Source organism: Amblyomma americanum, chromosome 1, assembly GCF_052857255.1.
Source record: "Amblyomma americanum isolate KBUSLIRL-KWMA chromosome 1, ASM5285725v1, whole genome shotgun sequence".
NCBI classification, from domain to species: domain Eukaryota; kingdom Metazoa; phylum Arthropoda; class Arachnida; order Ixodida; family Ixodidae; genus Amblyomma; species Amblyomma americanum.
This window is the reverse complement of record NC_135497.1, coordinates 141,693,694-141,721,329: the sequence shown is the minus strand read 5'-3', so window position 1 is coordinate 141,721,329 and position 27,636 is coordinate 141,693,694. Positions and strand designations below refer to the sequence as shown.

General features: G+C 47.7%; 1 protein-coding gene across 1 annotated transcript; it reads left to right on the top strand.

Annotated features, from left to right (window-relative positions):
• Positions 1 to 6,779: 6,779 nt before the first annotated feature.
• On the top strand, positions 6,780 to 24,399 carry LOC144113763 (tubulin beta chain-like). The gene is made up of 5 exons (XM_077647072.1): positions 6,780 to 6,897; positions 7,524 to 7,768; positions 21,317 to 21,516; positions 21,821 to 22,257; positions 24,031 to 24,399. Exons 1-5 carry the CDS (start codon positions 6,837 to 6,839, stop codon positions 24,210 to 24,212), a joined length of 1,125 nt encoding a protein of 374 aa, XP_077503198.1. The 5' UTR covers positions 6,780 to 6,836; the 3' UTR covers positions 24,213 to 24,399.
• The last annotated feature ends 3,237 nt before the right edge of the window (positions 24,400 to 27,636 follow it).

The window sequence follows — 27,636 nt, the reverse complement described above, 5'->3', positions numbered from 1 at the left end:
AAAGTTTTTCATTGACATTTGCACAGATTCTGTCTTTCGATACAATTGGGAGCATGCTGCTTTACACGGCATAAATATTTTTTTTTAATCGAAGAAAGTATGAAAATGTGTCTTTTTTGATATTTTTTGTTTTAAATATGAACTTTCTTTCGGAAATTCTGGAATAGCCGTTTTGTTCCTGTAGATGTCCAGTACCTATAATAAATTTTACAGGTGATGAAACTGCGGATGCAGAAGGAAAAAATCTAGTTACAAAAAGTGAATTTTGAGCCAAAACACTCGTTAATTTCACCCTGAGGTGGTCCAAGTAAAAATACAAACAATAGCGGATTACGTAAAACAGCTTATTGCCTTCCATTTCTGAAGTTTTTATCGAGGTAATTTTTGTTTAAAGCGAGGAAATAATTTTTGAAGTTGAGCTCTCGGGCCGTAAGTTGCGTCGTCTCTTAACGCCTCTTCACCGCAGAGCACGATACTGCAGACACTGTAGCCACGCGAAACCTTATAGTCCTTGTTCTTAAGTGAGGTTTGCACTGCAGGCAAGCATGGGAACACTGAGTAGTCGAACAGGTGTTCGTGCGAAAAGATTTTCTTAACGCTGCTAGTGCGGCACATGCCCAAGTGGGCTAGCTGTTTGGCGTGATTCTGTCGCAGTCAGTCATTCTTGTCGGCGCCATGAAAGACGTAATCAGCAGCATAAGAGCTTGTGAGACACCGATCTGGAAATGATTAGAACGATGCGGTGTTGAAACAATCCGTGACGCAGTAGCACCATGTGGTACCTGACCTTTGTGGCCGTCAGAAGCTCATGTCCGGTTGTTTCCGTTGTGATTAGTTTGTTGTATTTGATTTAATCAGTGCAATTTCTACATTAATACTCCAGCGACAACTATAGACGAGACACTATGCTGGTAAAGCACCTTCATGCGAGCGACGCACCTATGCCAACGCCTCCTAAACTTTTCAAGGCTTGTGCCCTCTCTAGCGACGTCAGCACCCACCGTCCTACCTGGGCATTGCCATTGCCTGCGGCTGCCTCCGGTTCTCCATACCGGCCTTTCCGTCCCGTCGCCTCCCGGCTCATTTTTCCCCTCTTGTTACACGCAGCTAGTTCGTCGAGCCAGTCGCCTCGTGGTCGCTTCAGTGCTGTTTTCCTTGCGCCCGTTCTGCGACATGCGGGCTTCGACATGCCTAACAAGTATTGTGTACCTATGCGCTCAAGCAACTACAAGACGGGGAACAAGGTTCAAGTGTTTCCTTTGACAAAGGATGAACAGCTTTACAAGTGGCTCAGTGCGATTCCCCGAAAGGATTTTGTGCCTACTGCCAACAACAAGGTACGAAGTCATTTTCTCTACTGTTGCCACAAATGAACAGTATTTAAGGGAGCCATGACAAAAATTAAGCTTTACCTCGATATTAGATTGTACTGCATTGGTAATGTGGTGCGTCGCACTTTTGCTATTGTAAATCAGGTGTGCGCCTTACACTTCCATGCATCCTGCCTTGAACATACCTCATCGTACACCAATCCCCGGACAGGAAAGGTGTTCGAAGTCCCTCTAAAAGTGCCACACCTGCGTCTTGGGTCAGTGCCATCCTAATTCCCTGGCTGTCCCTCGTACCTGTCAAAGAAAGATGCCGTGCCAGCAAGGAGCTCCCCAGATGCCAAAAAAATGCGCCGGGAGGCAAATGTCTTGCTCGTGCTATTGAAGTGTCAGCAGCCTGCTATCGACAAGAACAAATGCAGTGCAAATTTTCATCTCTGCATGAAATGATGGAGCGCTTAAACATCAAGTGTGTCCCGGTTGAATGGACTATTATTAATCACCCAAACTGTAGCATGTTCTTGAATATTGCAAATGAGAGTGCGCTGGTCCTACAGTGTTCTGTTACTGTTTTCGCATATCTTCGTATCACGGCGTGTTTTCACGGCAACTCAGTGAAACGTTTAGGAGATTTTGTCGTGCCTGACGAAATCGGTGACATCAATGTCCTACTTGACATATTAAATAAGCTACAGCAGATTTCTGACGACAAAGGTTCATCTGATGGCCTTACTGACCTGATAGTAAACCTCATGGAAAAGATTAAGGAAAGCGTCCGCAAAAACAGAAAGGACTCTGTTAAACTTCTGAGGGAACAAGTGTTGTTGCTTGAGAGTGACTGCAGTACTCATCTCAAACAATGGTGCTTGCTTGCATCTGCATACTATATCTCCTCATGCATACAAGTTTTTGAGGGCCTCTGGTTGTTTGACTTTGCCGCATCCGAGTACCATTAGAAACATCTGCTCCTCTTTCCACCTATCACCTGATAACGAATCAGGTGATCAGAATTTTCTTAAATACATTGGCCAGAGGTTTAATAAATTGAAATCGCATGAGAGTGCTGTTACTTTAATGGCAGACGAGATTCACGCTCAGCCATTTATGGACTTTACGATGCCGCATAAGGTGAGGATTATTTACCCACATCTAGACGATGCAACGCGACCCATGTTTTACATCATTGACGCTGTGTAACTGTTAAAGTGTGCTAGAAATAATTGGCTTAACTAAAGAAATCCGAAAGCCAACTTTTATTTTCCTATGTTTAACCTGACTGACAATTCCGTCCACCCTGACATTATACAGTGGGCATCATTCAAGGATCTCAGAAAGCTTCACAAACTTGAATCTTCTCAGCTCTTGAAGTACAGTTATAGGCTGCCTTCGAAGGCTTTAAACCCAAGCAATTTACAAAGGCAAAATGTTAAACTAGCCTTACAGGTTTTCAACATCTTTGTGGCTGAAGCCTTGGACATGCACTGCGATTTTCCTGTACTTTCACGTGCGAAAGAAACTGCCAACTTCATCAGAATAATTATTCATTGGTGGATGGTAGTTAATGTGAAGATGCCACACAAGGGCTATCACTATCGCGACGTATACGAAGAGCCAATTTCATCGTTGAATGATGACCCCAAGCTATCCTTTTTGAAAGCCTTCAAAATCTGGCTTGACGTATGGAAATTTTATAAACACGACAATTGCACGACACAAAGGAAACTTTTAATGCTCTGTGGCATTCAGCATATGCTCTACTTGAATTCTCAAAGTATTGCGTCTATGAGCTCGGTTTTAAGTACGTGCTACTCGGAAAAGTGCAAACAGACGGCCTAGAGAAGAGGTTTCTTCAGTACAGACAAATGGCTGGCGGTAACTACCACATCAGCATCCGACAGCTTCACGAGTGCGAAGGCAGAATTCGCCTCCAAGACACGCTTCCTGTGATGTGCGCCGGTGACTTCAGCGACGATGAGGTCGGTTGTTTGTCAAGTGCGGCACATTCCTTCAAAATTGCTGAGTTTACAGAAGGTCTGAACAGTTTGAGTTCACGCGCGCCTGTGTTTGGCTATGTAGGTGCTTTTGTGCTCATTCTGTAATGAAAGCCCTGAACTGCGATTTCTGCCGAGAGCAGCTTGTTATGGACTGCGAAACAACAGAACATGATGATGCCGATGTTCACTCTTTGGCATCTAGCTTGAATCGAGGCAGGCTGGAATTCCCAAGTGCATGTGTCGTCACTGTCGTGATGCACACCGAGGTAATTGTAAAAAAAGCTATTACAACCAGAGAATGCCACAATGTTTCTCCAACACAAAAACCAGAGGAATGTTGTTCAACAACTGGTTATCGAATCGCTGCCAGAGTTTGGCGACCTTGTGACATGCTTGAATGGGCACGTCAAAAAGTATGCTTTTTTCTCGCACGCCACAAGCCTGGTCCAACACTCCATGTTAGCATGCGCTAGATGCAAAAAATATCACTGTAATTTTTTACTTACTAAAGTTAACTTTTTGGTTACCAGTTTACTACTGGGAACAAAAGTTTCCCGGACGAGAGTTCTAGGAAAAACGTTTATTGTAGATCCACCTCGCTACCCAGTCGCCTGATATTGTATGAAGGCATTAAAGGGACTATGCAATGAATAAAAAGTCACTTGTAAATGTTTTCAATGCTTAGAAATGATGCTAAGAAGCATTCACACCAAGTATGAGTCTTCAGAACTGAGCCAGCAATTTATTATGAACTTTTAAAAACCGTGTTTTTCAAAATTCGCGGGCCGATTGGTGTACTCGCAGTGACCAATTTTGGAACTAAAATCGTGGAACAAAGACGTCACTGTACCATGACGTCGCCAGGCCACCACACACTCTCATTCGCTGGAGCCACGGCAGCCACGACGTCATGGGCACACTTCCGGTAGCCGTAAAAATCACCTTCTCGTGCCGCCGCGCGACCCTCTCGCACAAGAGCGAGCCAGGGCATTGCCTTCGCGCATATGGTTTCAATTTTCCTGCAGCCTCCGTCGGGAGTTCCGGAGCCACTCGCACGGCTATTCGTGGGCACGCATGGGGCTAGATGCCCATCGCGGCCGTAAAAACGAGCAAACGCGGTTCGTGTTCTCGCCTGCGCTGACGATGTGGGCCCTCGCCATTACACAGAAGTTCCGTATGGTGTTTGGCGCCAATGTTACTTTTGGGAAATTTCCGAGGTGTCGTTCTGGACCACGGGGCACGAATTATCTGCAGAGGTGATGATCTGCAGTGTTGGGGAACGCCGCAACAGTGGGATCCTCACCGCTCGCCAGAGGTTGTAGAAATATACAACCAATAGGAAATGCGTGGAACGAGCTGCAGCTGCCCATAGCTACCAAAAAACGTGCAGTAATTGATTTACCCCTCGAAGTGACGGTATTATCAGAAACCCGGTGGCGGCCTGAAGAAGCCGAGCATCTTGTCGAAAGATGCTTTTGTGACCATTAAAAAACTGTTGAATCACCGGCGGTGCTGACATTCGAACCCAGTACGTCCTGTGTATACGGGGCATATGCTGTATGCTACCAGGCCCTCACTGTGATTTTTGAACAGAAACTCCGATTTCGCGAAACCAATGAGTGCACTTTTTGGGGACGTCCTCATCTCGTTTTTATACGTAAATATTTGTTTCATTTCTGACTTCCTTCCACCAGGAGTCCGATCCCTTTTATTTGGATTACTCGCAGCCAACTTTGTTAAAATTGGACTGGATGTGACTGGAGGCAGTTCTGAAATGAGGTGCAAGAAATGAGGTGCATGTAAACGTACCACCTGTTGCAAAACTTCCTAGGCCGATGCACCCGTGGCCGGAATATGGTCGCACGCGTACGGTTTCGTTCATTTCTTGGCGGGAACTTGTGAATGTCAGCGGAATTCGTCCTCGACATTTTAAACGGCAAATCTATATGCTGTATCAGGGATCACCGTAACACTGTTCGCGCGCACTAAGGCCACGGACGCCATGACCTGCGAACTGTCGCAACATGTGTGCATGCGACGCAGCAGCCGTCAGGCACGGCCGCCTTTGTTGGATACATGCGTCTGCTTATCTGAAAACAGCGCAACGGACGCGGACAATGACAGGAGTGGACACAAACTCAGCAGTATGCGTCCACTTTTGTCATTGTCCGCGTCCTTTTCGCCGTTTTAAGATATGAAGAGCCAACTAGACCGCACCTCTACCACTGTATGCTTATCTGAATTTGGAGATGATAGGCGTCTCGCACCTTGTGTTCTCTTCAAAGCATTTATCCATGTTTAAACGTTTTTCGCGCCAAAAGAACAAAAACAAAAACGCATGCCGATAGCTTATTTCTCTTGATCGTTTCTTGCGGCAGAGGTGACGTGATGGCGCAGGTACCATTCAGCGATTGGCTGAATTTTCTTTTTTTTTTTTTTGCTTTAGCTTTCCCCCATTAACGAAATGCTCTTACTTGACTTGCGCGTGTTCTCGGCACCTGTAGATTCTCGTCCGCGAGGGGGCAATACTGGGCAAGCGAGTAACGTAAATGATGGCGAATTTGAAACCCCGCCGCGGTGGCTCAGTGGTTAGTGCGATCGGCTAATGGAATCGAGGACGCAGGTTCAATTCCAGCCGCGACGGCCGCGTTTCGGTGGATGCGAAATGGAAAAGACCCATGTGCTGTGCGATGTCAGTGTATGTTAAAGAACCCTGGGTGGTCCAATTTACTCCGTGCAGCTAAAAGCGTTTGGCTCTGCAGCAGCAGCTAGGCAGGAAAGGGACACGTCCTCAGCCCTAGCAACACCGCAACGTCTTTTCAACTCCCCCTTTAACTACTCCGCTCTCATAACCCGAATAACGAAGAACGCACTCCCCACGGCACGGGTACAAACGCCGTACTCTTTCCTTTTCGTGCTTAGCCCCTGCCTCATGAAAACCGACCGAAGCGACTGGCTGGAGGGGCTTTAGGAAGAGCATTCGCCGCTACATTCTTGAGTTTTAACAGACTATAGTTGTGTTTTTGGCACATTTCTTTCGACACATACTATTTCCTCATTGAAAATTTTGACGAGAAGCATGACGGACGAATACCGTATGTGTTCTAATAGCATACCTACTGTGCAAACGTAAGTTTTATCAAAGGGGCTGCGAATGCTGCTCATGATGATAGCATCACAAACGCATACCCAATGGTGCATGAGCGCTCGAAAACGTTCTGCTCTGTCGTGTAACGCAGTGGCATCGAAATGTTTTCGCCATTATGTCTATGTGCCTTTATGCGCATGCAGACATGCCCCATGTGGCGACCCCACAGTTCCCTGGTCGGTGGCGCTCGTCTGCTCCGCATGCGTTCAGCATTAGAAACTGCGTGGCAGACTTGCTGGATATGTTCCAGTTCACGCAACGGTAGTAAAATACTGACGGCTGTAAAGAAAAAAAAAACCTGGTTTGTATTTTTCAGGCGGCAAGTATGTTCCCCGTGCCATCCTCCTCGACTTGGAGCCAGGAACCATGGACTCCGTCAGATCGGGACCTTTCGGTCAACTGTTCAGGCCCGACAATTTCATATTCGGTAAGCGTCTCTTTTAGCTTCATATCTCCGTTGCTGTTTTAGCATGTACTGATCAAGTTCAGCTCAACGTCATCAGCTGCACGTGTGTGCGCAAAGGTTCGTGGGGAGCCGGGATTAATTCTAGCCGTCCCTAGCCGGAAGTTCCTTGCAGCAGCTGCTCTTAGCCCATCGTAGTGTTCGTTAGGTTCAGCCACAGCTTAGGGTTAACAAAGGTAACTCTATTTGCTCGTACCTGTGCTCAGAATCGGCATTCATAGTCGGCTGTATAATCTTGGCTGTTCCCACTCTTTCGGTGGCAAATTCGCTGCGTACAAAATGCAAGTGAACAGCAACTGAGGCGACCATTGCAACACGAAGCTTGCTGCCCTATGCGCCTGACATACGTTCCTGAGCGCTGAGTTTCCATCTTGAAATATGAAAAGTTATTTTATAAGGTCGGCGAATTTGATCTGAAGCCCGCTTCACTATCATGCGACTGAAGAAAAATTCGCGTAGAAACAGGAAAGGTTTCAGCGCAAAGCGCCTTAGCGGCTACCTTTTTGGTCAAAGCTTATTGGCTCGAAACAGCGGCTCCCAGCAGCGCGGGGATATGCAGGTGGCGTACATATGCGCGGTAACCTTCGCAGGCCAGAGCGGCGCCGGCAACAACTGGGCCAAGGGCCACTACACTGAGGGCGCCGAGTTGGTGGACTCCGTGCTGGACGTGGTGCGCAAGGAGGCAGAGAGCTGCGACTGCCTGCAGGGCTTCCAGCTGGCCCATTCCCTGGGCGGAGGCACCGGCTCCGGCATGGGCACGCTGCTCATCTCGAAGATCCGGGAGGAGTACCCGGACCGCATCATGAACACCTTCAGCGTCATGCCCTCCCCGAAGGTGAGCATTCCTCGTGACAGCTTCCGCGCCGCCGGCACGTGTCTTAAGCCAGGACAGCATCAATACCAGCGAGACGCAAACTTTTGTGGAGGAAAAACGCTAAGCCGCCCGTGCACTGTGCGATGTCAGTGCACGTTAAAGATCCCCAGGTGGTCGAAATTATTCCGGAGCCTTCCACTACGGCCCCTCTCTCTTCCTTTCTTCTTTCACTCCCTCATTTATCCCTTCCCTTACTGCGCGGTTGAGGTGCCCAACGATATATGAGACAGATACTGCGCCATTTCCTTTCCCCCCCAAAAACCAATTATTATTATTATTATTATTATTATTATTATTATTATTATTATTATTATTATTATTATTATTATTATTATTATTATTATTATTATTATTAAACTGCCGTCAGATATGAAGGCTTCACCACGTCCGCATGTGGTGACCTCAGCGAGCTTGCTTTCTTGATGTCTACCTACTACGGTGGTATCGAACACCGCACTCGCGCGTGAAGGTGCGAGACTTTACGTCACCCACCGCTGCTGCCAAACGAATGGCGCGAAAACAGCTGCAGAGTGCAAGCGCACGACGGCTGTGACCTTAAAGGGACCATGAAATGGTATATACTGAGGTTAGGAAAAGCGCACGAGCGATCGCTATTCCATCACTCGTCACCGAACAGCAAAAAAATTATAAGCTAGCTTCATTAAAAGACTACAGACATGTAAATTTAGTTGCGCGTTTTATTCTTCCATATGATGCTTTAGGCATTATAATACATGGATCATCGCCTGGTATTCGCATACAACCGCTAAATCACTGATTACTGAATTCCTTCCCTCATGCTGTTTCGGTTTCATCAACCGAACGATGGTTGTGGCATGTAGTTCGACTTTAGATCATGTGAGGCACGAAAAAAACTGCAATATAAACGCTGACACGTAGTTTTAATTCACTGTAACGCTTAAACATGCCTGCTTCAAGAGCTGGAATAAAAACAAACGACGTATCAGCAGTCATACTGCCGTTTTTTTCCTGCCTCACGATACTCCAAGTCCAACTACACGTCACAGCCATCGTTCGGTTGATGAAACCGAAACAGCATGAAAGAAGAAATTCAATTATATATTATTTATCGGTCGTAGGCGAAAACAACGCGGCGATACATGTATTCTAATGTCTAAAGCATCATTTGAAAGCAGAAAACATGCGAGCAAATTTTTGGTGTCTACAGCCCTTTAACACCGAAGATATCGGCGATTAAAAATGATGCTTCTTAGCTTCCCTCAACTCTTACACAACGACGTGCCGAAAAAAAAAATGGCTAGCGGTTTATCATTGCTAAGCACGAAATAGTGCGCGAAAGCATGGTGGGCCTCCCAAATTTTGGGGGTGGGCCAAACCCATTCTGGGGGTGTCGCATGTCGGTCCCGAACGTAGGTCAATTTTCAAATTTTAGGGGTTGGGCCAACTCCTATTTTTGGAGGTGGGCCAATTCCATTTCGAGACGAGGTGAAGCCTGTCTTCCACCTGAGCACAGCCAGATTCACCGGCAGTCGAATTCGGTCAAGGTCATTCGAAGGGCAAATTTCGGGCGTCCTAACCATGTTTGGGACATTCTCCATGTGCCATATCAGGGCCGCCATGGTGGCTAAGTGGTTATGGCGCTCGGCTGCTGGCCCGAAAGACGCGGGTTCGATCCCGGCCGCGGCGGTCGAATTTCGATGGAGGCGAAATTCTAGAGGCCCGTGTACTGTGCGATGCCAGTGCACGTTAAAGAACCCGAGGTGGTCGAAATCTTCGGAGCCCTTCACTACGGCGTCCCTCATAGCCTGAGTCGCTTTGGGACGTTAAACCCCCATACACAATATACACCATCATGTGCCATACCATGTGTTGCTGTCCTTACCCTGCAGGACCATCCCCAGAATTGAGCTTTATTGCCATGCACACCCATTTCCTTACTGAGTCTGGCTGAGGCTTCATTTTCTCCGCGTGAGACATTGTCGAAATCGTTAGGGGTTGGCTAGGATTGCTTTCGTGCTAACAGAAAACAGGTCGGGGCTGCGCAATCCCGCCCACGCCACCTGAGCATGCCGAATGGGCAGTGGGCGTCAGGCTGCCCATTGACATCTTTGGGATAGGAGCGGCTAAGTATAGTGTGCTAAGGCAAAGAATGCGAGGTGAGCTGTCGCCCTAGCAGACTGCGAGTCAGTGCGAGCAGCGATTTAAATAGAAATTGTAAATTATAGACATGCTGCACCATCATCATCACCATAAGCCTGACTAGGCCCACTGCAGGGCAAAGGCCTCTCCCATGTCTCTCCTATTAACCCTGTCTTTTGCCAGCTGCGGCCACCGTATTCCCGCAGACCTGCTGCATGTTTGCAAACAAACAAGGTGTCACTGCAGTCGCTAGCGGGCTCGCGGTAGGCTTGTAGGCGCGTTGTCGGTTTCTGCGAATCACCAAGTGGTTGATGCTGTTGATGCTTTGAACTTCGTAATTTCTCGAAGTGCACAGGCTCGCGTTCACCACGTACGGCCTATTCAGAGATATTGTTTGGCACTGTGTGTTGTATATATGATCAGTTACAAACACAAAGCGTTGCTGCCGTTGATTTCTACGCTAGACGTGGAATAAAATAACCACTTTTTGACGCTCTGCACTAGCCGGAATAATTCCACTTCGGGATAGCAGTGAGGAGAAGCTCTGGCGTTGTTTCGGCGGAGCAGACGTGCGCTCACCGTCACTTGACACACGTGCCGCGCAGCGAGGCAAGTGGGGACAGCGTCGTGTCTCCAGTCTCCTCTGTCGCGTGTAAGCGCTGCTTTTCGCCACAAGATCATGCACCAACGAGGCCGATTTGTCACCTTATTAAAATGGCCAAACTGATCGCCATTTTTTGTGCAGTAGAAATTTAGAAAATTACGCTTTTTTGATGTGTGGGCGTCGAAGATTGAGCGAATCGCTCTTCTGGTGTCCTCGGCGCATCGCGAATTCCACGGGTTTCCGACGACGGTGCACCACCATCTTAGTATCACTTGGAAGCGGAATGATCAGAAGATCAGAGGTTCCATTGATTGCAGTGCCGCATTTCTTTGACCAAAAGAAAAAGCTACGAGGGTGAACGAAGCAAACGAGAGAATAAACTTTAAGGTTGGTTTTCTCAGCTTTCACGTTTTCTACGATTGGCATCACTCATCCCTTCGTAATTTCGTAACGAATAAAAATAGAATGAATCTATTTGCTGCGAATGAATCATGAGACGTTGATTTATTTATGGTTTTGTTTATGAAGGTTTAACGTCCCAAAGCATCTCAGGCTATGAGGGACGCCGTAGTGTAGGGCTCCAGAAATTTCGACCGCGGCGGCTGGGATCGATCCCGCGTCTTTGGGGTCACCAGCTGAGCGCCATAACCACTGAACCACTGCGGTCCTGAGAGATTGAGTAGTGTAATAAATCTGACAATTTTTTGTACACATGCAGTAGCATGTTGAAGTTATTTTTCTAAGAAATGTGTTCACGTAAATATGCATGCTAGAGTTTACCCTTTGTTTGCATACGTACTTTGCATAAAAAAAAGAACAGTAGCTTCATCACACAAAGCAGGGCTTTGTGAACATGCTGGCATAAAAAATTTGCGCACTTTCTACTTAATTATTCCACACTCGATGACTTGACGACGGTGTTAATTATAATAACCCAACATCTGTACAAGCCAGCTGAAAATAAAGCACAGCACTGAAATTAGCATAAAAAGTTCACAGTTGTGCCAAATTTGGTTACATCTCATGCATAAATAACGAAAATACTTTCAATTTCCGCGTCTCCTCTCAATCTCGCTGCATTGTTTCACCCGACAGTTTCTGTTAGTGTACCCCCTAAATGAAACGTTTGCATAGCCGCCGCGGTGGCTCAGTGGTTATGGCGCTCGGCTGGTAACCCCAAAGACGTGGGTTCGACCTCGGCCTCGGCGGCGGTCGAATTTCGATGGAGGCGAAATTCTAGAGGCCCGTGTACTGTGCGATGTCAGTGTATGTTAAAGAACCCCAGGTGGTCGAAATTTCCGGGGTGCTCCACTACGGCGTCCCTCATAGCCTGGGTCGCTTTGGAAAGTTAAAACTCCATAAACCAAACCAAACCAAACCGAAACATTTCCCTAGCAACGCAGGAGTCTGATTGAAAGACGCAGGGGCTCAAGCCAAAAAATTCCACTCACCTGCAACTACGTGTGCTGGACGCAGCTTCGTGTGCTCTCATCTATTTGCGCTAGCTTTATGAGATACTTTGGAGGCCGTTGTCATGCGATGGCAAAAACGAAGACAAAAGCACGCTGCAACTGGAAACGAGGAAGAAGAAACGAGGAAGAAGATATAGAAGCATTGACCACCCGATTCTTGGCCGATCCCCCAGTGTAGGTATGTGCCATCTTTTGATAGGCTAACAACAACAACAACAACGACGACACGCTCTTTTAGGAGGACATCGTTCGACCCAGTGGCGTTCGTCCTGTTCATCGCTGCCCCGACGGCTCTGCTCTGCTGGGAACGATCGGCTAAGTTTCGGGTGGCTGATTGTGGCATTTTCTCTCTGCGTCTTTGCGCGGTAAGGCAGTAAGCCCGGACCATGTCCACCCAGTCTCCCGGCCAGGGGAGTTCCCTCTGGTCGGCTTCTCTGTCAACTGATCTCCTACCGTTGGAAGCTTTTTTGCGCAGTGGTGTCGGCAGTATCCCTGTCGCGCTGGTGCCTAAGGATGGTGGTGCTATCAGGATGAACAACCCTGGTGCTGTTCGGGCTGCTCTCCAGTCGACTACTTCTCATTATGAGTCAATCTCAGAGGTTCGCCAGTTTGGACGCGGTGGGATTCTGTGCAGATCGCCAGACCTCGCCTGTGTAAGAGATTTACTAAACTCCTTATCCTTTGCCTCCCTTCGGGTAAGTTCTTTCATCCCTTCTCATCTGGCGTGCACGAAAGGTATTGTACGAGGTGTAGACTCTTCCCTGTCTCCGGCAGAGACTCTTGAGCTTCTGTCGGCTGCAGGTGTTGTTGCTGTGCACCGCTGTAGCCGGGATGTGAACAACGTGCGGATGCCCACTGAATCAGTGATTGCTACCTTTGCCGGCACTTCCTGCCCCTCTGAAATCAAGGCATGGCCTCTAATTTTTCGGGTAGACCCATTATCATCTCGGCCTCTGCAGTGTAATAACTGCTGGCGTTATGGACATAGCGCTGGCGGTTGCAAATCCAACTTGAGGTGTTGCAACTGTGGGGATGGTCATGCAACAAGCACCTGCACTGAGAAGAATGAGAAGTGTTGCCTTTGCGGTGGTGCGCACTCTGCAAACTACTCAAATTGTCCCTCTCGAGCTCAGGAAATTCAAATTCTGGAAATAATTGACAGGAAACGCTGTTCGCGCCGTGACGCTATTTCAGAGGTCAAAGAACGTGCACGAGGTTATGCCGGTGTGACCGCTCGGCAAGGTGTCATGCTAGACTCAACGCTGTCCCAGGCAATTGCGGCTGCTGTGGAGGCTTCGATGTCTAAAATGGTAGAAAAGATTGTCGCAAGTGTGTCAGAGTGCTTTACAAATGTTCTAGCGGCTCAGATTACACATGCCGTGCAGGCTAGTTTGGCACCTCTTTCGACAACAATTCCCTCTCCTCTTATCCGGTCTCAAATTCCAGTAGCATCACAACCCCAGGAACAAACTTCTGTCACTTCCGCTGTACCTACCTCGGGTACTTCGAGGGGTGTTGATATAATGTATGATTCCGAGATGGTGGAGCCTGATGCGCGGCTTATTAAGCGCAGTGGGTCCCCCATGTCTCATTCGTTGTCTTCTCAGGGCACCCAGCCCAAATCAAAGAAGAAGCAGCTTGGCACTAAACCCAAGGATACCATTTTGGAGCAGGCAGTTGCTGCTGCTAGACTTTCGCAACCATAGCGTCGTTGCGAGTTCTGCAGTGGAACTGTCGCTCTATTCTTTCCGCTTCCACAGATTTACACTGCCTTTATACTCAGCTTAATCCGGATGTCATAATTCTGAAAGAAACGTGGCTTTCAACCGACAAACATTTTCATATCAAAAATTACCGGTCATTTCGCCTAGACCGCCAGTCAAGAGGCGGGGGTTTACTAACTTTAGTCTCTTCAAAATTTTGCCACAGCGCTGTGGTATCTTTTCAACAAATGTCTCCTGACTGTGAGATTTTGGCAGTAGACTTTGTACTTCCTGGGTGCTCTCCATTTTCAATTGCAAATTGTTATTTCCCCAATGGAGTCCAGGATGTTAGACCTCTGGATTTTTTACTCGTAAACTGTAAAAACCCAGTTCTCGTGGCTGGGGACTTCAATTCTCACCATGTGTCTTGGGGTTTTAGGACTAATTCGTGCGGCAAGCGCCTTTGGGACTGGGTTTCTGATCACAACCTGATGTGCTTAAATTCAGGATCGGCCACTTATCTTCGCTCACACACTCAATCTGTTTTAGATCTCACGTTCATTAGTCCTGGAATTGGCGTAACGAATTGGTCGACAGTTGATAGCGGCACTTCAAGTGATCATATACCTATTCATTTTGATATCATATGTCGTGTTACTCCGGCGTCTTCTCAGTTGCGGTCACATGTAAATTATGACAGATTTCAGACGGCGTTGCGCTCTGCCCTTGCTCCAGTGTCTAACATCGCCGAGGTCCACCAGTCAGCAAGCATATGTCTGGCTATTGAGGAAAGCCGTAAAAAGTCGGAGTTCCTAGTGAGGCCAATAAAAGGGAATTCTTCTAACTGGTGGAATGCGGACTGTACAATAGATTACAGGCGGAGGAAGGCAGCATGGAAAAAGCTTCTTCATAACCAATGTCCGAATAACTGGAGTGATTATAAATTTATTGCAGCCACCTTTAAACGCACAGTTTCTCGCGCAAAGGAAAAATATGACTCAGAACACTTCGATTATCTTTCAAAGGCGGGCAACCGACGTGCACTATTCGGTTTTCTACGGTCTAGGAAACAGCTCATGTCCTCTCATAATTTTCAGTCATTAGTTATGTCACCTGTAGAAGCTATCCAGGCGGTTGAATTAATAGCCGCAGGCCTGCAAAAGCGGTTCTCGTCTTTACTACCTATGCGACCATTGTTGTTTGCACCAGTCGTACCAAATGATAATGACTCCCAAGTAAATCTATCAGAGCTTTCACAAGTTGTCCAGAGATTGCCAGCTGCTGCTCCTGGCCCTGATAGTGTTACCACAAAGATGCTCAAGATTCTATTTGAAGAGTCTCCCAACTCCCTATTGCACCTAATAAACTACTCTCTCAAACACGCTTGGATACCTTCTGAGTGGAAGCTGTGCAAGGTGATCCCTTTACTTAAAAATCAGGGTGGAGGCTATGAATTGGATAATATTAGGCCAATTTCTTTAACATCAAACGTGGTAAAGTTGATAGAAAAGTTGTTACTAATTCGGGTGTCAGCCATTGTGGACCGCAAAAGTATACTCAGCCCGTGCCAACTCGGATTCCGGCCACGGTGTTCGATATGGAATGTACATGCTGATCTTGAGAGCAGAATTCTCCTTGCTCGTCGTCAACGCCTGGTCGCGGCTTTGGTTACGTTAGATGTCGCCAAAGCTTACGACAGTGTAGAACACTCCATCCTGATACATAGGCTACAGTCTCTTCAATTTCCAGATTATGTAGTTGCATGGATATCTGCATTTCTTCATAACAGGGAATTCTTTTGCGTCCATAATGGTGTTCATTCAGAGAGGTATAGACAAACGCGAGGTGTACCGCAAGGAGCTGTTCTTTCTCCTCTGCTCTTTAATATTCTGTTAAGCTAAATTCGTCTCCACCGCCATGCACGCACTTACGTCTAGGCGGACGACATTGCGTTTTTTGCTGCTGCGCCGGATATACATTCTCTGTATGGTCTGTTGCAGTCATATTTGAATACACTTGAGCACTGGTTGAGCGCATTACACCTGAAGTTAAATGTTGGCAAGTGCGCTACTCTTGTTTTCCCTCTATTCACTCCTGTAGTGGTCTCTCTCACTTTCCAGTTAAAAATAATACCGCAGGTTCAATCCCTAAAATACCTAGGGGTCATTTATGACAACAAACTCACCTGGCGACCTCACATTGACCATGTCGCGGCGAAAGGGGCTCGTGCCGTGGGCATGTTACGGAGATTATGTCATCACCGGTACGGCATGCGCAGAGATGCGCTATTAATGATCTACATAATGTATGTCAGGCCAATTTTAGAATTTGGATCAGTGTTGTTTTCAGGCTCGGCTACATATAAACTTCGCCCTCTCGTCCTTTTAGAGAGGGAAGCACTTCGCATGTGCCTCGGCCTTCCAAAATGTGTGGCTATCAATGTGCTGTACCTTGAAGCCCGCATTCCGTCTTTCTTATCACGACTTCAATTTTTAACTGTGCAAACTTACCTCAGGATGTATGAATCCCATTTCCACCGTTTCCAAAGCATTTTCTGTTCTCAGCCGACCTCCTTTTTTTGTGTCCCCTGGTCTCGTTTCAATTCCCCTCAGGTAGTGTTTGTGCAAAGATTACTTCAGCCTTTAGATGTAAACATTTATGATATCCTTCCTGCGCTTCGGAATGGGCCCACTATCCACATTGTTTTCGACGACATATTCCCAAAAAATGCAAAACTTTTGCCGCCGAGTATTCTAAATGGCCTTCTAGAAGATCATCTGAGGACCCTACCAACCGATATAGCAATAGCCACTGATGCATCGCAATGCAATGAAAAAGCAGGTGTGGGAATATTTTGCTCCCATTTAGGCTGGTCCTTTTCTCTGCGCCTTCCAGATTTCACCCCTATTTTTCAAACAGAGTTTCTAGCAGTTGTACTTGCTCTACGCAAGCTAGACCCCTCTATTACAGCAGTTGCAGTAATTACTGATTCTTTATCTTTGTGTTCGTCCCTCGCTGCACAGGTTTACGGTCCCATTTTATCAACTTTCTTATCCCTACTTCCTCCGCATTTGAGCCTTGTTCATTTAGTATGGGTTCCCGGCCACAGCAGTGTGACAGTAAATGAGATTGCTGATAATCTCGCAAAGGCTTCCCTCAGCGGCCCCGTGTTGCCAATCATCCCGGCTACAGCCTACATTACAGCATCTAGATTTCGGCGACGTGCGTTTTTAAGCTCGCAAGACACATCACTTTTAACATCGGCGGATTATGAGCACCTTAAATATTATTGGAACAGGAAAATTTGTTGCTCTCGGCAGCTTGAAGTATCACTGACGAGGCTACGCTGCCGCATCCCCCCTCTAAATTTCTATTTACACAAGTCGGGTTTGGCGCTCTCTCCCCTTTGTGCATTTTGCCGTGAGCCAGAATCCATTAAACATTTTTGGCTATATTGTCGCCGATTCAACTCACTGAGAAAAAGGTTGCTGGAGGAGCCCTTGCAGCATCTTGGCCTTAGTTTGAGCAGCCCGCTCTTGCTATCATTTGGCGCCACAACATTTGGGTTCAGCCACAGATCTGTTTGCACCGCTGTTCAAAATTTCCTGATAGAATCTCACCGACTGCCTTGCTAAGTGTTTCAACCTTTTCTTTTCTATCAATTGTTACATTTTGACTAAACCATAAATATTTAATCACTCTCTTTATTATTATTCTTAAAATTTTAAAATCAAAACACTCATCCCTTTTCTGTTCATGACGAAAAATTCACCGGTGTTATGCTCCCACGTGCTTTTCCTTTTTGTTAACTGCGTTCAGGTGAATAGCCACCCGATTCTTGGCCGATCCCCCAGTGTGGGTATGTGCCATCTTTTGATAGGCTAACAACAACAACAACAACAACAACAACTTCGTAAAGAAGAAGAAAGGGCCCTTCTTTTCTTTTTAATCACTCGTAAATTTCACCCAAGGCAAAATAGCTTGGCACCATTTACCCTATTCTATGGGGTCTCCCCACTGAACCCTGGCCAATCCCCCGTCGTGGGTATGTGCCATGTCACGAAGGCCACAACAACAACGGCCCTTAGTGTCCATTGTGCTGATACGACCCGACGCTGTTCTACGGCTGTTCTATGTCGCCTCCCGCTTCATCTGGCCTCGCTGCTGAAGCGTGTCTTGGTGCTGCTGATCCTGTAAACTCCTGGTGAGGCCGTTCCGCGAGTGGGGGATTTGGCCAGGTTTTTTCCCTTTTGGATGTAGGCTTCATGTTTCTTAGGCTTACGGACATGGCTATGTCTTCCTCGGGCACAGGTCCAGTAGCCTGGTTCGCCAGTTTGCCTAAATTCTTTTTGCCAAGCGTATCCCTGTGGCTCTGGTCCCTGTAGGAGATGGTTTAATTAAGATCAAGAGCTCTCATATGATCCAGGAGCAGCTGAAGGCAGCGACCATTCGATATCTTGAGATTTCCGAGGTTCGACCATTAGCCAAAAGAAGAATTCTGTGCAAATCACCTGATTTGGATTGTGTTGCAGACTTGCTGCAGTGCACCTCTTTTGCCTCACTCCCGGTGAAAGCGTTTATTCCCGAGCAACTCGCCTGCGTAAAAGGAATAATCCGCGGTGTGTATCCCTCCGCTACGCCAGAAGAAATTCTTGGACTTCCATGATGCCGGTGTGGGCATCCTCTCAGTTTACCGCTGCAACAGAGGCTGGAGGCTCTCGTATTCCAACTGAGTCTGTTATAGCAACTTTTGCGGGCTCCTCTTGCCGATTGGAAATCAAAGTCTGGCCCATTGTCTACCGTGTTGACCCACTGCAGCCCCGTCCATTACAATGTAAGAACTGCTGGCGTTTTGGTCAGAGTGGCAAATCTTGCAAGTCGGCAACGCGCTGCCGCGTTTGCGGCGGTGCTCATGCTTCAGACGTCTGCACTTCCAAGTCTGATCTCGCAGCTGACGATCCCACCTGCCCAAAGATGAACAGTGTGTCTTGGACATTATTCAGCGCGATAGGTGCTCGCGCGCGGATGCTTATGCCCTACTTGATTAGAAGCATTGTGCTTTAAAGGTGAGCGTGCCCTTGGCCGGTTGGAGAGGATCAGCAACAAAAAATTTGGTATGAGTCGGAACACTTTGCTCTTTCTGTATAAGACATGTGTACTTGAATTTGGCTCTGTTCTCTTTTCTGGGTGCACAAGGTACAAGCTTGAACCCCTGTTTGTTATGGAGCGACGCGCTCTGCGCCTTTGCTTAGGTCCGCCTAAATCAGTTGCTAACGCTGCGCTGTACTTGGAGGCGCGGATACCTGATCTAAATTTGCGGCTCAGCTTCTCACTGTGCGGACGTTTTTAATGTCTTTTGAGCCTGTTCCTGAATTAGCTAACCCTATATTTACAACGAACCCATCTCTATTCTTTGGTAATTTTTGGCCTAGGTATAAGCTTCCTCAGGTTGTGTTCACTAATTCCCTGCTGTCAAAAATTTCTGTATCAATAAATTCTGTAGTACCAGTTAACCACCGCCGGGCCGATACTGTAGTCCCCTTTGACGACACCTTCCCAAGGAATGCTAAGAATCTGCCTGCAAATGTTTTAAATGGGCTTATTAAGGAGTGTCTGGATAAATTCCCTAACCATACTGCCGTTTTTACAGACGCCTCCCAGAAAAATGAAAAAGCAGCCATTGGCATTTACTCAAGGGCTCTTGAATAGAGTTAATCATTTCGGGCTCCTGACTATACCCCTATTTTTGTCGCCGAGTTTCTGGCCATTGAGTTGGCCTTAATAAGGAATCCCTGCAATATCTCTCAGGTTGTTATACTTTAAGACAGCCTTTCCGTCTTGATAGTGCTCGAAAAATCGAGAGATACTCCTATGAGCCGTTCCCTTCAATTTCTTGTTCCACCACACATTACAAAAGTACGCTTTCACTGGGTCCCTGGGCACTGTGGCATTGCTTCTGATGAGAGAGTTGATTTTTTTGCAAAGTCCGCCCTTGGTGGACCTATTGTCCCGTTCGCCCCTAATACTGTCTACTTGACTGCAGCCAGCGTCTCCACTACTTGAGCCATGAGCCTCTCCTTGCTGCAGCGAATTTTCAACACCTGGCATTTCCTTGGAGTGCGCGGATGTGCAGTTCAAGGCAATGTGAAGTGTCCACGACCCTACTGCGCTGCAGAATACCGCGACTAAATCTCTGCTTATGTCGATCAGGGATATTTCTGACCACCCTCTCTGAGTCTTTGGCGAAATTGAGTCCATAGATCACTTTTTTCTCTTTGCGGTTAACTTCTCGCCGTACAGCTTACTTAGAGATCCCCTCGCTCGACGGGGGCTTGCTCTATTTATTCCGATTCTCCTCTCCTTCGGGGCAAGCGCCAAGGGATATGCATTGAAACCGGTGTGCGATTTTATTCACGAATATATAATTGCATCAGGTAGATTCCTCTGCTAGAATGAGAATTCCCTGCTTTTTCATTTCCGTTTTTTTTTAATCTTGATTTTTAATCAAAATTCGAGTCTAGGTCACAAAATTATCTAATTACACCACTCCTTGGCCATGAGTGCGTTTGTATCAGCATTGCACCCTGGCCAATCCCCGCCGTGGGTATGTGCCATTAAGCCTGAGGTCATCATCATCGTCATCAACTCGGGCAATGCGATCGCGGCTGCTTCTTTCCAAACAAGCTTCGCGATCATGCACCGCCTCATGAAACAGCTTATGACATATGATGCAGTGAAAAAGCACGTGGCTTTTAGCACACGTACAGAAACATGCCAACGTGGCCGTGCAAACACGACACAATTTAGCAGACTTCTTTCTACACAGACCAAGTAATTATGTCGGCCATATTAAGAAATGGTCTGAAGTGAATATTAAGTGCCATGAACGCGGCTTTATATGATCGTATAACTTCCACACACGTTTAAACATTATCTGCTATCAACAAAAGACCGCATTCCTTGGTGGTGATTCAGCCTGTCAGCGCCCAGTGAACACCAAAACGGCTCGACGTGATAATTACGTGCGCAGACATTTGTGTTTTTTTTCCCTTAAGCAATTATAAGCGTACTATGCTGATGTTCAGGAGAATGAACGCAACTCCCCAGCTACGAAGTACATTGCCTGGAAGCGGCGATCGAGGCCCAGACTTCGCGCTTTACTACCGTGGCCCATTCCTTAATGCGGTATCTATCAGCGAGAAACATATCGAGGCGCGGGCATGATGCAGTTGCGCAGTCCCGCCAGCAGCTGCAGCAGCTGGTGGGCACGGGTAGGCGGAACCTATTTTGCCTGCCGTACCAAAGGCGCTACTGACATCAGCGCCACCGCATCTGCATGACGTCGGGGCGTGAAGGAGGTGTGTGTAGGGTCTACGCAGAGCTTTTGAATTTGACTCGAATTAATACTGACAAAGGCCACCTCTACTGATCGCTGCTCTAGAATTTGACCATCAAAATAATTTCTTGTCCCTTTAATGCTCGACAATGGTAGCGAGAAATCGAAGAATCACAGTGCTTAAAAATGAGAAAATTTTTCTTGTGCATAGATGTGGTAGGCTTTGCTCCACGTCGACAGAAAGTGCGAATTCAAGCGCATTCAAAACTGCAGGTCTCCGACACCGTCGTCGAGCCCTACAACGCCACCCTGTCCGTGCACCAGCTGGTGGAGAACACCGACGAAACCTACTGCATTGACAACGAGGCGCTATACGACATCTGCTTCCGAACCCTGAAGCTCACCACTCCCACATACGGGGACCTCAACCACCTGGTTTCTGTCACAATGTCCGGAGTCACAACATGCCTCAGGTGACGAAGCTTTCTTTTCTCAGGGATCGTAGTCTATTACTGTCACTCGACATCTCTATATGCGAAGCTGTAGTGAGTGGCACCGATCACTGCCGTCGACGAATGGCCCGATGCCCACAATGGCCACAGGCGCTTAGGCCTGCAAACTACTTCACCACACCTGAAGAGGGAATAGCTTGTGTTGTGTATAACTTCGTAGCACAATTGGGGACATGAATGGCGCGGCGCCTGCAGGCCCTTGTTCGCGGTGCTTAACGCAAAAAAAAACAGACTTAAAGCAACTTAAGTAACCATACACACGCAGGTTTCCCGGCCAGCTGAACGCTGACCTGCGCAAACTGGCTGTCAACATGGTGCCCTTCCCGCGTCTGCACTTCTTCATGCCCGGCTTCGCACCACTCACGTCCCGAGGCAGCCAACAGTACAGGGCGCTGACCGTGCCAGAGTTGACGCAGCAGATGTTCGACGCCAAGAACATGATGGCCGCCTGCGACCCCCGCCACGGCCGCTACCTGACGGTAGCCACCATCTTCCGCGGCCGCATGAGAATGAAGGAGGTCGACGAACAGATGCTTAACGTCCAGAACAAGAACTCGAGCTACTTTGTCGAGTGGATCCCGAACAACGTCAAGACCGCCGTCTGCGACATCCCACCCCGTGGCCTCAAGATGTCTGCGACGTTCATCGGGAACAGCACGGCCATTCAGGAGCTGTTCAAGCGCATTTCAGAACAATTCACTGGTCAGTCATTTATCAGAATTGCTCGAATTACATTCTACTAATAGCACAGCATGCAGTTCACACGTACAATCTGCAGTTGCATAGAGCGCCTACTTCATCGTTCAAGGGCAACTTTGGGATTATTATTTTTTTTTTAATCTTAAGGTGGCGCTCCCGTAATATTGCTTAAAGCCCTCTCTGTTCGTTGCAATCTGTTGTTAATAGAACTGTGAGTAAAACAATCATCAAAGAGCAAAAAGCAGAAAACCTAAACCAAAACAGGGGTGTGTTGGATGCGGTGTTCTTTTGTGACAAAGATGACGTCACAAACAGTGTCGGCAAAACTTTTGTACGCGCATTTCACTGACAAACCACAAGCTGCAAGGAACGACCCCGTTCATTAAACATCTCCGATGACAAGCGCGACATTTCCCTGTTCACCATGTGCAGACCGTGTATCAAGGAGGGGTAATGTTTCCGACGTTACAAATTTAGCAGTGCCCGTAAAAATCACTCATAAAGAGGTAACGAAGCGGCCACCTTTAAAGAGACTCGAGGACAAATTCAAGTTGGCCTGTATGGAAATGTAGCAGCGTTCTAATTGCGAAAGACACTTTTATCACTAAAAAACGGAGCTTCTACGACTAAGGCTAGGCGAAAGGGAAAGAGATGGGCATTTGTTCCCGTGCCGTGGGGAGTGAGCTACCTCAGACCTAGAGTCACTCTACTCAGACCTAGATACCCTACACAATCTCTAGAACTTCCCTCATTCAACCCTGCGCACCTCTAACCCGAACAGTGGACAACCCAAACGAGGACAAAGGTCCGTCCCCTTCCCTAGCCAGGTAAAGGTCAAAAAATGAAATACAGATTCCGCCATCACCGACCGTTTTTGCAAGCAAACTACAGTGCTTCAAGAGTTTTCTTCCTTTTTTGTTTTTTGGTCGTGGATCCCTGAGGCTAGTCTACATCGCTATTCACTAAGCGGTGGTCACGAATTTCGCTTGTCTTGACGTCACGAGTTTGAATCGAGAAGCGGGAAAATTTTTAAATCCAATTTTCTCGACATAATGCGTATTTTGTTGCCGGATAAACATCTACATACCCCATAAAGAGCCGAAAATCGATTTTTACTAAAAGCAAATGTAGGATGTAGTTACGCCCTTTAGATGGCGAGCGTGTGTGAGCACTCCCTCCTCACGCTAATCCGCGCCGCCGCTCAGCATACAAAAGAAAACTTGGATTATTCCACTTCTGTTGCAAGTTTAGGCAGGCCTATTTTTGGACGCCATCGCTCAATCCGATCCTCATGATCGAGAAAGGCGCTTTTTGAAATCGGATACTCAGGAATTATGGACAAAAGTATTTTTAAGCGGGAAGCCGTTCATGAACGCAGTTTTCTCGTATAATGCAAGATTTCACTAAAACAATCAATATATCCGCAGATCACCCGAGGCAGTCTCTTATTCTTTTTTCTATTCACGTTTTCGCTATCTTCAAAAGCGTTCCGGTGCGATCGCTGGAAACACTTTAAAAGGAAGATTTTGCTACATATCAGAATAATGAACCATTACCTTCAATATTTCCTTAACAGTGTCTTACAATTTTCTAATTTTCAAAATTTTTGCCGGTGAAAGCTGGACTTGTTGGCGCAGAAACAAAAATCCGAACAGCTGGGTAACTTGGTGGAAATAATTCGGACGGATAGAATTGAACTAGCTGTATAAGTTCTGCTGCAATTCGTGAAAGCCTACAAAAACAACTAATATTCGTGGTGCCCGTCTTAATTTGCAGCCATGTTCCGCCGCAAGGCCTTCTTGCACTGGTACACTGGGGAAGGCATGGACGAAATGGAATTCACCGAAGCAGAGTCCAACATGAATGACCTGGTGTCCGAGTACCAGCAGTACCAGGAGGCCACAGCCGACGACGAGGGAGAGTTCGACGACGAGGACGCCCTCGCCGACACTGCCTGAGACACCGCCACCGAAATTCCCATTTGGCTTGCAGAGTTCCGATAAAATAAACGATGTATATTAGGCAAGCCAGGCTACTGGCCATGGCGAGCATTTGGTTTTACTAGAAAAAAAAAATTGTTTGGTGTGACGCAACACGAAACGATATATATTCGGAATAAAGTCCCAGCATGAGTTGGAAATAACGGCGAGAGCAAGGCTGTTCTATCACTTGGAGGCGTGTAAGCTCCTGTTCTTGTTGCTTGGCAAAAAGAGGGCGCCGCTACTGATGGTGACAGCGCTCCATAGCGCCACAACGAATGCAAGTATGCTGGCGCTACCAACGCGAACGAGGACGGCTTAAAGAAGCCTCGGAGACGTTGCATGTTATATACAATTAGCAGCTGATCATCAATTTAACCGTAGGTGAAATCTCCGCGACGTGCGGCACGAAGCGCGGTGGTTGCACCATGTGCTCGTATACTGATATTGGGAGGGGGTGGAGGATGTTCGCCCCCACTCCTCAAAGCGAGAGGAAATTTTATACAGGAAAACCATGCTGAACTCAATTTAGTTTTACAAAAAAAAAAGTCGAAGAAATGCATGGTTCAAACGGACCCCCCCCCCCCCCCCAACCGCCCTCTCCAAGAGTGACCCCTATCCACGCCCGGTACCGGTGGACCATCAGAACAGAGTTGGATTAAATGCTTCAACGGTTGTTTTCTCATAAATGCGTTTGACCAGCGCAGCTGTTGAACGCTTTCGCGATTGAGTGTAGACCATGGTGTAAGAAAATATTCTTACACCACGGTGCAGACACTCCACCAGCACCTGTGCGGAGCGCGCTCGAACGGCTATTGGGTGTTCGCGGTGACGTACACGCGGTAGGGTCAAGACCAATTTCCCAATCATCTCATCTCACAGAATCTGAGCACCAGGCCAGGGGAACATTAGAGACCGATGGGTACGCGGCGGCAGGGGGTCGAATCCCGCACCTCCCGCAAACAAGGCGGATGGCATGCGCTAGGGCACCGCTACGGTGCACGCCACAAGTGAGCTTCCCTGTAATTAAGAGACTGCTCGAACGCGGAGTCCATAACATTACAAGAACTTCGGGAGGCCCACATACAAGCCCAGAACCTTTGATTAGGTGCTGCCGGACGACACATACTCAATCAGCAATAGGCCTGCATCACTATCTCCGCAAACAATACATCACTAAGAACACTCCCTACCCAGGTCTGCACATCGATCCATGTCAAACCATTACCGAGGAACATGCACCCCACCATAATCAAGGTCGGAGAAAGGCGCGCGAGGCAGCGCGACATAAATGGTATGGGGATGCGTTTGGGTGGATGCCACCTGCGATGAGCATGGAGCCACTGCGGTTGTCCGCAACCCCCACATAGCCTAACTAACTTTCGAGCTTCCTTCAGGCACCACCCCTGAGGGAGCCGAGAAGACCGCTATTGCTCTGGCATACACAAATGTCGGTTACATCATCAGTAAGTCAAAAACAGCCATTCTAAACTATGCCAGGAACAGGGTTCACCACCCTGCACAATCCCTGGTGCACCCCCCCCCCCCCCCCCACCTATTCTAACGCGCTGAGCTCATCTGAATGCTTGCGCACTTGGGAAATCCCAGCAACGAGGCCGCCGACTCCTTAGCCCGAGAGTCTAGAAGTCGGGCACAGGCGGTCCTCGTGGGGGATTTCTCGAAGGAGCGTATGCACTCGTTTGCTGAGCTCACCACAAACTCCCGCACTGAGCGCCCTCATCTCCCGCCACCCCACCCATCCCCCACTACCGCAAAGAAATCAGTCTGGCGTCACCTGCAGACGCACACGCTACTTACACCAGCCCATCTCTATAAATTTAAGCCGGTACCCCCATATGCACCTTGTGCTCCCGCCCCAAGGCCACCCTTGCACACATCCTCCCGTCATGCCCGGCGTCCCCTCCCCCCGCCGGGCTGGTGCCTCTCCGAACCTGGGAGGACTAGGACACCTCGTTGTGGTCAACGGACCTGACCAGGCAGAAGATCGTCGTCAGCCAGCCACCGTGTCACAAGAATGGATGCATTGCATTCTTGCTTCTAGGTCATAGATAAGCTTACCTATCGCCATTTTTCCTACACTGAATTATCGATATACCGGTATATCAACTATTTCGTGAACCCCTTCGAGTTTCATAATTCAGGTTCGACTGTAATATTTTATTTACGAACACAAATAAAGTGACCCGTTACAGTGGCTTTGGCGTTCAGCACCTGATCCCAAGGTCCTGGGTTCGATCCCGTCCGTGGCGGCCGCATTTCGATGTGGGCGAAATAAAAAAACGCCCGTGTGCTGTGCGATGTCGTTGTATGTTAAGGAATCCCATGTGGTCTAAAATCCGAAGCCCTCCACTACGGCGTCCCTCATCGCTCGTGTACGAACCACAATTCACAAATCGAGCGCTGAAAATGTGCGTCGCATGCAGCATCAGGCCGAACTGATCCTCTTTATGAGTGGCAGCTTTAAGTGGTTTAACAGAGTATACTGGGGGGCCCGTCCATATGCTACGTTTTCATTTATATTAGCTCTAAGTGGGCCACATGCAAGAATATCTGGTACGGATCCAATTGGGCTTATTTTTGGAAATGTGGCGGAGAGTTTGAAGTCTGCTTCACTTCCGCCACCGGTTGGCCCGGTATATTGCACTACCTCCGATATCGGCCTTGTCTTCAACGCGTCTTTACTATCCTGTCTTTCTATCCCATCTTTCAACTCTCCTACTATCTGCACGTGGCAGCGATTGTGGCTCGGCTTGAGCCAGTGAGCAGGCCTGTGCACTTTCCTTTTTTCTTCCTGGCAACACAGACAGACAGACAAACCATAGGGACAGGAACTGCCCAACGTTTATGCCTATGGTTTGTGTGTCATGCATGCTCGCCTGCGGCCTACTTGGAGCTGCCACTTGATTAGGAAGCCAGCGGTTAACCTTTCTACAAGTGTTCCAGTTGGAATGCCCCTCCTATTCCATTTGAAGCTTGTAATTGGTTCCAAGTAAATAATGGGATATTTTCCGATTGGAAGCAAACAATTTGTTTTGTGTGGGCCGGCATTACAATTGGACGCTCCAACTGGCCTTCCAATGGGTTCAAAATATACATGGGAGGGCACAACCAATTTTAATGGCCGCCTTCTTAGATTCGAGAAACCGAAACTATGCCGCCATTTCGTCCCCTGACGTCATACGGGGGAGAATTAAGGTATAGGAGGACACAATCAATTTTAATGGCCGCCATCTTGAATTCGCGAAACCGAAACTATGCCGCCTTTTCGTCCCCTGACGTCATACTCACATAGTTCTACCTGGATCATTCCACGCCAAACATCCCTGGCGTTGCGCTCGACCATCTCCAATTTGTTCAAAAAATTCGTGGAAACATCGTAATG